This window comes from Rhamphochromis sp. 'chilingali', assembly GCF_963969265.1.
Source record: "Rhamphochromis sp. 'chilingali' genome assembly, chromosome: 15".
NCBI lineage: Eukaryota > Metazoa > Chordata > Actinopteri > Cichliformes > Cichlidae > Rhamphochromis > Rhamphochromis sp. 'chilingali'.
In genome coordinates, this window is record NC_137942.1 from 19,258,014 (window position 1) to 19,270,031 (window position 12,018).

The window sequence follows — 12,018 nt, forward strand, 5'->3', positions numbered from 1 at the left end:
AGAACTTAAAATAGTACATTTTTGGTATACTGTGCAGTTTCTGCAGATGTAGCCTCATTCAACATCTGAAGTATTTGACGTTTTCTCAAGAGGGATTTAAAATTATTAAATACATTTGCGAGTACATGGAATTTGCTCATACTTGTTTTATCCCACTTTTACGCATGTTTAGAAGAGATCCGGGAAGAGTTTCCATGTGGGGTAGAGCTTCCATCTCGGCTGTGTCCAGAGGACACCGTTTGTAGAGAGTACTGGCTGGGACCAAACTACGGCATCACCCAGTTTGACAACATTCTGTTTGCTATTCTCACCGTTTTCCAGTGTATCACCATGGAGGGCTGGACTGACCTGCTCTACTATGTATGTCAAGCTGAACAGCATTTGCAACACTAGTACACATTCAGTGACCAACGTTTTGGCCACACCAGTGCAACCAGGAAAGCAGAGGATGTCTATGTAAAGGTGTTAAATTTAGCAAGGCAAAAATAAAAGATTTAATAAAGAAGGTCTTGTTCAAGAGAAAAAAAAAATGCTACAGCATGCTAAAATTCCACAAACCTGCTCTTATCATGTTTGCCTGTTAATTCATCTTAGAAAAAAAAATACAGTATCAGTGTATTTTGCTATCTGGTGATCATGGGAAAAAAAATATTTCTGTCATATTTTGTGGCTGTTTTTTACGGATTAAACCTTCACATTAGCTAAAATATCTATAACAAAACAGCAAACAAAAAGATCTAATGAAGTGCACCTTATAACCTAAGGTGCACTTCATTAGATCTTTTTGTCTAATGAAGTGCTTAAAAATGCTTGTCAGACTTATTTTTAAACAAACTCCTGTTAACAAGCTGGAGTAAAATGTAAATTTTACTCCAGTTTGTTAACAGGAGTATTTTCACTCAAAGCCATTTGAGAGTGCGTTCTCTAATCAAGTACAAAAATTAGACTGTTAAAACCTTCAACAATTTCACCTGTGCAAACTGCTTATCTACCTATTAAATGAGTACTAACAATGCCATCACTCATGTCCAAGACTGAATTGTTCCCTGCTGTCAGGGGCAACGGTTGCTGTGGACACCAGAGGCAGATGAGGGTCTTTGATTGTTACTGTAGTCATCTGTTTTTCCCATCTCCTTTCCCTCTCCGTCCACCCAGTTCTTTTACCTTTCTTCCTCTGTCCTTTCCTTTCTCCCCTTATTCCTGCTTGTCTTCCTGCATTCTGTCGATCTCCCTCTGTGTCTCTCTCCTTCTGTCCCTCCTTCCCGGTGCTGCTCTATATTTAAAAAGGCCTGTTCAGCCCAAGTTATTCTTGCAGCTGCTCGGGAGGGGAGCAATAAAAGTTTAATGGTAGAAAAAGGGTCTGCGGTACATTGGGTACACAGCGGCGATGCCGGCTTACATGCAGGAAGAAGGAAAGATGGAGGAGACTGGAAGGAAAAGGGAGGGAGGCTATGAGAAAGAGAGCTCGAAACAGAAAAGAAAAGCCCGGGTCTCAAGTTGGGATTGATAAAATCACTGTAAAGGTTGTTCAGTGACAGTGAGGAGATGGCTATGGAGAAAGGAATGAAGAAAAGGTTAAACTAGCATTGAGATAGATAAGGGAGTGATGAAAAGGCAGATGGAGGGCGTTCTTAAGGGGTTCCATAGGAGGAGGGGAGACAAAACAATAAGAACTGAATAAAGAATGATAATGAAAGAATGGTCTGTAAGGGAGGATGGTAGGGACCGAGAGCGAGAGAGCAAAGCATTTGTTATACATTATTTACTCTCTCGGAGCAGCTAAATAGAGTGGCAGATACGCATTTACTTACTGAGATGACTTAAAGCAAAATCATGTCATGCCTGCTTTTGTTTATGTTTCCATAAGTTGTAGACAGCAGTTTAAAGCACATTGTTTCCACTCTTTAATGACAACGTCAAAGAATAAGTCACTAGGATAGCAGTAGGTTATTTTTAATTAGGCTATATAAAGCATATTATATCTTTAACTTGGTGGTGGTGCATATATATGTACATGAACGTACCTCAATGTGACAAAGCAGGGAGGTAGAGAATGAATTTTGATGCCTTCAGCTTTCAGCAAATCAATATGTATATATAGCTACAGCTGCTCAGTTTTTCAGGTGTACCCACTTTGCTGATTTAAATGAATGAAAAATTCAACCTTTGATTCAAATTAACTGAAAAGTTCGTCTTATTAATATTAACCTTTGTTAAACTCACATTTATAAACCATTATCTAACATTAACTGGTTTCTTTTAATTCACTTTGTATCAAATACTCAAGTAAAGAGCAAAACATTGATTCCTGATTAATTATGTTTGTGTGTGTGTGTGTGCGCGCGTGTGTCCTCACGTGTGTTTCCAGAGCAACGATGCCTCAGGGAGTGCATGGAACTGGATGTACTTCATCCCCCTCATCATCATCGGCTCTTTCTTTATGCTCAACCTGGTGCTGGGTGTGTTGTCGGGGTAAGTTTATGTGCATGTGTAAATATATAAAAAGAAACAGTCCCAACGTGCTTTACAGAGGTCTCAGGTGATGATGTGATGTGCAGGGTATATACTTGTGTCATGTGTGTGTCTGCAGCGAGTTCGCCAAAGAGAGAGAGCGTGTGGAGAACAGGAGTGAGTTTCTGAAGCTCCGAAGACAGCAGCAGATTGAAAGGGAACTTAACGGTTACCTGGAGTGGATCTGTAAAGCTGGTATGTATGACTGAGTGCATGCCTGGCAACATTTGACCATATAAAAACACCTGACATGTATTACAGTGTAATACATGTCAGATGTCACAGCAAATTTCTGCTTAGATATTAACACTCAAACCACTGGAAATTCAGAAGACTTAATATATATTCAGCTGTAAGTTTGAAGACCAGCTTGTGTGATGCTGGAATGAAAGTAAACCATCACTTTTTCCCGGAACGTCAAAGTAAACACTTAAAAAATGAGGCCAAAAATCCCTTTTTGTGGATTTTATCATAAAAGCAGTCACAGTAAACATGAGTTATAATGTGACATTATCACAATCACTTGCACAACAGTTGTTATTCAGGGAAGAAGGATCCATATTACATTGTATTTTATAGTTATAGCTGAATACACACTGACACCTTAGCACTGACAAGTTTTGGTTTGTTCTTATTCAAAAGTTTCCCATTGCAGCTGCTCTATATGGTTGTGCTTTCTTTTTGCCATTTTTTTCAATGTCATTTACCTTTAACATAACACATATCCAGTAAAGCAGTGACACAAATTTAATGGAACTTATAACACATATTATATCTTGAATATCTTACAGATTACAGACCCTTGGATAGAGAGTTTTGTCCACCTCTCCGGCCTGGTAGCTATCTGTTGAAGGCAGGAAATGTGAGAGAAAATAAGAGTAAAAGAGGGTCAAATCGAATAAAGGGGCAGATAAAGGGGACAGAGCTTTGATCTTCCTGAAAAGACAAATTTTACATAAAAACACAGAAGCTAATAAAACAAAAGAGGGACTACTGAGTGAAACAGAGACTATGATTTAAAAAGATGTATGAAGATGTTGTGGAACTTACACATAAATGTATAATATATTCACATTTTTGCTTGTGTGTTTTGTAGAAGAGGTCATCTTGGCGGATGATGAGAATGAAAATGAATATGATGGTATCAATTTCCTTTTTCTTTTCGAATGTAACATATAAATATGCATAAATGAATAGCTGAACTGTTGTGTTGTGGGTAAATGTATAAATATATTTGTACTGTATAACAGGTTCTCGTAGGAGAGCCACAAAGAACCACAAAAGCAAAGCTGAGCTTCTAAATTCAGAGGAAGGGGAGGGAGACCTGGGAGTAGGTAAGATGTGTTGTGTTTCTCTCTCTCTGTCTGTCTACCACACACACACACACACAACAAAGCCATTTTACATCCCCTCAGAGAACACTGCATTTACTTGTTTTGTTTTTTTCTGCAAAAGCTCCCAAACCCTACACATTTCTACCACAGCTCTTAACCTAAACCTAACTCCATGATAATCTTGCTTTAAAACACACTTATTTCCCATTATGACTGTAAAAAGGAATTTATATCCCCACATTAAGAGTAGCACACAGGAGAAACAGACCCACAGTCAAAGGCAAATCGCAGGTACACAGAGATGCTATCTTATCTTGCATATCAGCATTACCTGACCCTCCTCTCCATCCCTCTCCCGCCCTTCCCTCTCCTTTCTCCCTCTCTGCTGCTCTGCACTCCTAATGTTACATTTTCACTGTCCCCGAGCCCCTCATCTTTTTTTCCCCTATCTTTAACTTGCCCTTGTTATCTCATTCCCGTTTCTCCGCTCAAACCATTTTTTCAGCACAGTCATTCTAGGCACTTCTCTAAGATTCTGAAAGCAAACTTTTTTTCTTCATTCTTTAGAGCAATAATGGACATGGTGCAACCTAGAAATTCAAAATTGATAAGGCAGCTTTGATCATGTGCTACCTTTAAGTGAATTATACATCAATTTGTACTTAAAAAGCAGATTCAGTGCCGAAAGGTTGATTGAATTGTAGTGTTCCAGCAAATAGGAGGTCCATCGATATAGTTGACTCTACTTTAGTAACTGTCCACTATAAAAGAATAATGCATTCTTTTACTCTCCTAATAATTTACAGAAATAATGGGATGGGATCTTTTGCCTGTATTAAAAAAAAATACAGGCAAAAGATAGCATTAACATTTTAGTGCCAGTGATTGTGTCGCCTTTTTGGTCACTCATTGACTTCTTTTCATTTATGTCACAGTGCAGCTGTTGATACACGATGTGCCTCATTTATCCTTTTTGAATGGTAGGTTCACCGTTTGCTCGTGCCAGCTTGAAGAGCTCCAAGCTGGAGGGATCGACTTTCAAGCGGCGGGAGCGGCGGTTTCGCTTCTTTATCCGTCATGTTGTTAAGTCCCAGGGCTTCTACTGGACCGTGCTGTGTTTGGTGGGCCTCAACACGCTGTGTGTGGCTGTTGTGCACTACGACCAGCCTGAACCACTTTCAGATTTTCTATGTGAGTAGGAGGTGAATGCTTGCATACTTAGTGCAAGTATGGGCCGATTATCTCCGCAAATGCACAAATACTTTCATCACAGATTATTGGAAAAGGAGTGGGTGAGCAAATTCTTCATTAATGTGGCTAAATCCATGAAAGAGCTGACCCAGTCGTTTAACACAAGCGCATCCAAGCACACACAGTTTTCCTTTCATGCAGACTAAGTCTTTTTCAAAAATGGTTCTGGGACGAATACACACACAGAGACTCGCTCAGGTTTTCACCCTCATCTCTTTTTGTGTTCTTCCCTCTGTGCAGATTTTGCCGAATTCATCTTCCTGGGAATATTCTTGACAGAGATGTTTGTAAAACTGTACGGCCTGGGCAGACAGGCCTACCTCAACTCCTCCTTCAACTGCTTCGACTGCAGTGTGAGCCCTTCTCAGTCCACACCCAATAAGAAAATAACACAATGTACAAACTCATAAGCGGGTCTATAGACGGACTTTACACCTGTGGGATGAAAACAATAGATGAAAAAAACCTCTGCTATAGACTTTACACAAACACAAATGTGCCATACTGCATGCTGATGTCTGTAGATTATTTGCTCAGTATAATAAATAACTATCTATAATTGCATATGCTTACATTTATATTAGGTGATATGTGGTAGCATATTTGAAGTCCTTTGGTCCATCATCCAACCGGGCACATCGTTTGGCATCAGTGTGCTACGAGCTCTCAGGTTATTGAGGATCTTCAAAGTCACCAAGTGAGTCACTTGTAATACAGTAATGATCATACATTAAAATAAAGGACATGGTATTATCATCATTTCCATGTGTCTGTTTCCCAGGTACTGGGCGTCTTTGCGTAACCTCGTCGTGTCTCTGCTCAATTCCATGAAGTCCATCATCAGCTTGCTCTTCCTGCTCTTCCTCTTCATAGTCGTCTTTGCGCTGCTGGGCATGCAGCTCTTCGGAGGACAGTCAGTGTCTCTCTCCTTCCCCTTTAACAGCCATGATTTAATTTTCTGCTAACCTATTGGTTTTTGCTAATTGCCAGTTGACCTAAGGCAGTTTTTCAGAGCGCTGGTTTTTCAGACAAACATTTGTTGTGCTTGCCTCTGGCTCTCTCAGTCGTTCTCTCTATGCTCACTGTTTTCTCAGCTCCTATTATATATATATATTTTTTTTCATTCTTTCACTGCTAGGTTTAATTTTGAAAGTGGCACCCCTCCAACCAACTTCGATACATTTCCCGCAGCAATAATGACGGTGTTCCAGGTAAGCAGAGGAGAGCGATGTACTGTAAAAGGAGAAAAGGGGAGGGAGAGGCTAGTGGAGGGAGAAAAAGCCGCAAAATCGAAGACAAAGCTGGATTAAAGCTAAACGCTGAAAGGACTAAAGAGGATTTGCGCACGAGGAAGTGATATAAAATGTAAAATGCTACTCTAGAACCCTTAAAGATTATTAGGTGGGAGCATAATTCTGCTAAAACATGTTCAAATATTTAAGTAGTGTGTAGAAAAGGGTGAGTCTGTTCTTTGATTATAGCATTTTGAGCAAATATGTGGATGTGAGAGTGCTCGTCATAGCATCGTCTGAATATTTGTGTATGTTTGCCAGATCCTGACCGGCGAGGACTGGAATATGGTGATGTATGATGGCATCAAATCTCAGGGTGGAGTCAACAAGGGCATGGCCTTCTCCGTCTTCTTCATTGTACTCACGCTTTTTGGCAACTGTATCCCTTGACAGTGACATTGCAGATAAGCCTACATGCATGCGCAGCTCTCAGATATTTAGAGTGGAGACATTTGTAGATGTATTTTACACATTTTTACTTTACTCACAGTAAAAAGTCATACAAAGGTTAAATGCAGATTTTTTTTACAGTTTTCTTTAGGACAGCCTCAAAGGTGGAATAGTTAGAATGCTTCTTTCTACCTATTGCTGTTTGCTGTTGTTTTGTAGTTGCTGTTACTCTGAATAGAAGTGCTACTTTTTTTCTTAGCCTGACTTCCTTTAATCGTTTTTTTTGGCATATCGACATTGAAGCAATTAGTCTTGCATTGAAACATCGAGACATTGCACAGAAACCATCCGACAAACAACCTGCATGATGGTCTGCCTGAGAAGCTCAATTCACTGCAGGGGCCAGGCGCTCTCCAACGGTCACTTGCAAGAGCTTCAGTCAGTGTTGTATTTACTGTTTTATTCACTGACAACCTGTTCTTTGGCACAGCTGACAAAAGATCAAAGTGAGAACGTGTAAGAAAAAGAACAATCTCTGAGAAATAGTCATGCTTCTTTTATTCATGCTGGACTGAGGGCAGAGTCAGCTCTTCATCTTCAGCTACAGAGTCATATTATGTACAATCTCAGTTCTTCAAAGGTTTTGAAGCAGTGGACAAACCCATATATAACATGGAAAACATATTAAATGTTAAAACTGGGACATTTTACTGCTTTATAAAAAAAATACTGGCTTGTTTTGAATTTGAAGGTGGCAACATGTCTCAAAAAAGTTGGGATGGGGCAACAAAAGGCTGGAAAAGCAAGTGGTCTAAAAAGAAACACCTCAAGGAGTTTGCACCCAGTTAGGTTCACTGGCAACAGGTCAGTAACATAATTGGGTGTAAAAAGAACATGTGAGAGAGTGAGAGAGTCTCTCAGAAATAAAGATGGGCAGAGGTTCACCAATCTGCAAAAACACTGTCAACAAATTGCAGAACAGTATTAGAAAACTTTTCCTGTAATAATGCAAAATTTTGAGTGCTTTGAATATCTGATCATATGCAGTGCATAATATCATGAAATACAGAATCCAGAGGAATCTCTGTGCACAAGGGACATGTTATGTAGCGCTGTGTGGAAACACAGGGAAGCACATAGCAGACAGGGATGATGTGACAACAAGCGGAGGAATACAGAGAACCTAAATGCACACAGGATCATGAGAGGAAGGGAAACAGCAGGGAGCACCGCTGGAATTAATACAGCCTAACAGGACAGGGAAGCAAAACCGAACACAGAGAACACAGGATGAGAGACTGTCAAAATAAGACAGGAAGTACGATAACACTTGACACTGGGAAGCAGACTAACTAAGGAGACAGAAAAGGAACACCGAACAGGAGAGGCATGGAAACAGAACCTAAAGACCAGGGGCCTGTTCTTCGTACCTCGCTAAGTAAGTTAGCTGGATTAGATTGTTGACGATTTCGCGTGATCTTGGATCGTTCGGTTCCCCGAAGCTCATCCGGGACTTGCTGTCATAGCAACAGAGCCGTAAGCGTAAACCTGCTCGGGAGCAGGTTTACTTTATGTAAACAGGATTAGATCGCGGCCACGCAGGTATGTCCGCTTCATTTATACGAAAGCAACAGCGATAAATAAATAACATCAATGTAACTGAAGATAATGCAGCACTTGATCCTTTTATTGATGTCACACAGATACATACAGGTCATTTCCTAAAAAAGGGAAATGTACTATTAACATTCTATTACATGTATGTGATTATTACAGATGTAATTCATATTTCAGAGTAGTAATTGTAAATTACTTCGTGTAATCAAGATGAGAGACCACGGCTATAAAAGCCAAGGTGGATTTGGGAAGCCTGTCGCAGCCATGTCCTGTCCGTTTACGCGAGCAACCCATTGCGGAAGGTGCAAGATTGATAAGGAGAGTCCTCAGAATTCAGCGTATATTGCGGGACAGACAGGATCCTTTAGCTCAGCGCGACAGTGTGCTCATTGAGAGATATCGATTTTCCCGTGAGGGTATTATTTACTTAACCAACTTGTTGACGAGGGGGTGCAGGACCACCACCTGTCTTTTTTTGCTCTGCCCTTTTCTTGGTTGCTGTTATAAACAAACAAACAGATTATTTCAGGGTCTCTTTCCAAGAGACGAAAAGCAATATAAGTGATAAATATTACCATTCTATAGAATATTCTTATATTTCACTTTTACTTGTTCCCATGTTCTAGTGGGTCCTGTTGTGGCTCTAATGTGAAAGAGGATATAATATAACAATATAATATAATGTAATATAATATTGGATAATATAGTGTAATATAATAAATCTACCCTACCGCCTACTGGTGTTGGCCAGAGGGGCCGATGGCGCGATATGGCAGCCTGGCTTCTGTCAGTCTGCCCCAGGGCAGCTGTGGCTACAACCGTAGCTGCCTCCACCAGTGTGTGAATGTGAGAGTGAATGAATAGTGGCATTGTAAAGCGCTTTGGGTGCCTTGAAAAGCGCTATATAAATCCAATATATTATTATTATTATTATTAAATTACTTACGAGTTTAATTTGTCAGCAACTTTCTGCCAGCCCTCTCTCCTTGCTTTTGCAGCCTTTGCAGTGTTCCCTTGCGTTCTGATTAAACTCTGAAACTCCTGAAATCCCTCACTCAAGAGTTCTTGCTCTGCTGCCGAAAAATACCGAGCCGAGCGCACTCCTTCGACATTTTCGCCGACCAATCAGAGGGTTGCCGATCAATGTTTCTACTATCGATGCGTAGCCCCTTTTACGACACCCAGTGATGTCACATTACTGCGTCCAGCTGTACTAATCGTCAACGGAAGGTGTGTTCGGAGAACCGGATTAGCGAGCTCACGGTTAGCGCGATGGTTTGATCTTGGATGTGTCATTTGATCTTGGATGTAGTGAGCGACGTACGAAGAACGGGCCCCAGATGTCAAAACTAAGACCAGAAACTACAAATATAACACAAATAAGAAAAACAACTAAAAGAACCAGAACCAGGAATATATACATTGAATCTTCGAATATTAAATAACCTGAAATGGATGCTCGCCTTCAGGTGGCACTGCATTGAAAATAGACAGAATTCTGTGATTCTGTCAATCATTGCATGGGCTTGGGAACACTTCTAGAAATCCCTTTCTTTGCCACGCAGGTTAAACCTCTGTCAGGCACAATCTAGATTGCTAGCATTTTGTCAGTAATTAAAATAGTATATTTTCTCAGGTTAAACATTTGATATTTTCTTTGATATACTGTGAATAAAATATGGGTTTTATTCGATTTTCAAACCACTGCATTCTGTTTTTATCTACATTTTGTACAACGTCCCAATTTTTCTGGAATTGGGATTATAATACCAAAGTGATTGTCAACACGGAGATGTCACTGTCATAATCCTAATTGAGATTCTGATAAATCCACTGTCCTGGCATATACTGATACAGACCTGTGTTGTCATCTGTAAGTCGAACCACACACTGTTAAGGGATCTGTATCAAGGATGATACTGTAGCAATAATGATACGCTGCAATCCAATACATCAACTTGCCAAGAGGTACATTATAATATAAGTGGCTTAGCCAATTATTTTATCTACATTTTGTATTCTCTTGCACAAACAATCTCCCAGATGCTGGATTGCTTTTAACTCTGTGTTCAGACACTCTGCTGAATGTGTTCTTGGCCATCGCTGTGGACAATCTGGCCAACGCACAGGAACTGACCAAGGTATAGTACAGTCTAATATGAGTGCAGTTTCTTACACTAACACATTAACCACGAGTTATCCTCCTCTAATCAATGAACTTCTTCTGCTTCCCTCATGTGAATTTTTCCTGCCTTTATCATATTTGGGTTTTGATTTATTTTCTAATCCACATTTGCAGGATGAACAGGAAGAAGAGGAAGCTGCCAATCAGAAGATTGCCCTGCAGAAAGCCAAGGAAGTGGCTGAAGTTAGCCCACTATCTGCTGCAAACCTCTCCATTGCAGCGTGAGTCTCTGTCTCTATTACTTTTGTGTCACCATCTGGGAGTCTAGTACTTATGTCGGACTCAGCACTTTGGGAAGTGGACGGTATAGCACAGTTGAGTGTTTGAAGTCAGGAAAACCGTCAGTGAACCATAATCTGTTCAAGTTTGGATTCTTAAAACATCACTTCATCACCTTATGAACGTGTGGTGATGTTGGTGATTGCAAATAGTCTTTCATCACAATGAGCTTTATTGACTAATTACCCTTCAAAAGTACACAGCCCCACTTTTTTCTTAGAATTGCAATATATTCATTGATCAAATAGCATCTTCCAAACTGACTTTTTTCTGTTTCAATATAAAATTTAAAGTTCATGAATGTAAAAATTCTCTGTATATTTTGCCATTTTGTCATCATAGTGGAATAAATCATGTCTTCATCTATCTGGCAAGGAAAGGAAATTGGGGATAGCCTAAACACACATATACTTGCTTCTCGTCCTTCTCTCTGTCATCTCTTTCTTCTCCTTTACTTTTCGTCTTAGTCTTTGATCCCTTTTCTCTGTACACACAAGGCTCTGTACTTTCACGTCTGGTAAAGTTCACACACTTTGCTCTCAGATACAAATACGTGCATGAAAATACGTTCAGCACAACACAGGAGTACCATGTTTGTTTTTAAATACCATACGTAATAGCACAGTCGTGTCCTTAGCAGTTTGGTGTGTGAGACTGTGCTCACTCATTGTCACTCGCAGGTACAATGAACAAACATGCCCTAGAGTTTTAGCTCAATACACTCACACGTACATATGCTTATTAACATTTCCATCATTTTATGAATCGCTTAGGTTCTTGTTACTGTTTGTGCCGTGTAGTGTGCTTCACTATGAAGTGACCATCTGTGTCTGTGTAATCAGTTTAATTTACTTGGAATTATGATATAAATATGTCTTATTTTCACTACAGTTTATGTGTATCTGTCTGTATGTGTGTATGTGTGTGGATGTATGTGAGTGTGTGAGAAAAGAAGTTTTCAGGTAATGTCGGTTTGGTATAGTATCCAGCATTTCTTCTCTAGGTTACCATGGTTTTTTGTCCAAATTTATCCAGAAAAACAACCTTCACAAACCATGCTGCCTAATTGCTTGAATCTTTTGAAAGCAGACTGTAGGACAGAGGTTTACCATAGAGTCTCGGTTAAGCTTTAAGCATTGTAGGGCTGCAGATTGCCTTA

The 12,018-nt window shown here is 40.0% G+C and overlaps 1 protein-coding gene across 4 annotated transcripts in view; it reads left to right on the top strand.

Annotated features, from left to right (window-relative positions):
• Nucleotides 1-12,018, top strand: part of cacna1aa (calcium channel, voltage-dependent, P/Q type, alpha 1A subunit, a) — a 91,361-nt gene that overhangs the window by 32,053 nt on the left and 47,290 nt on the right. For all 4 annotated transcript variants that reach the window (XM_080904513.1, XM_080904514.1, XM_080904512.1 and 1 more), the window contains exons 6-18: nt 173-360; nt 2,369-2,472; nt 2,591-2,706; nt 3,608-3,652; nt 3,762-3,845; nt 4,830-5,036; nt 5,337-5,449; nt 5,681-5,793; nt 5,878-6,009; nt 6,235-6,307; nt 6,650-6,767; nt 10,469-10,536; nt 10,695-10,801. In XM_080904513.1, the coding sequence (XP_080760639.1) occupies nt 173-360; nt 2,369-2,472; nt 2,591-2,706; nt 3,608-3,652; nt 3,762-3,845; nt 4,830-5,036; nt 5,337-5,449; nt 5,681-5,793; nt 5,878-6,009; nt 6,235-6,307; nt 6,650-6,767; nt 10,469-10,536; nt 10,695-10,801 (1,468 nt within the window). The remainder of the gene's footprint in view (nt 1-172; nt 361-2,368; nt 2,473-2,590; nt 2,707-3,607; nt 3,653-3,761; nt 3,846-4,829; nt 5,037-5,336; nt 5,450-5,680; nt 5,794-5,877; nt 6,010-6,234; nt 6,308-6,649; nt 6,768-10,468; nt 10,537-10,694; nt 10,802-12,018) is intronic.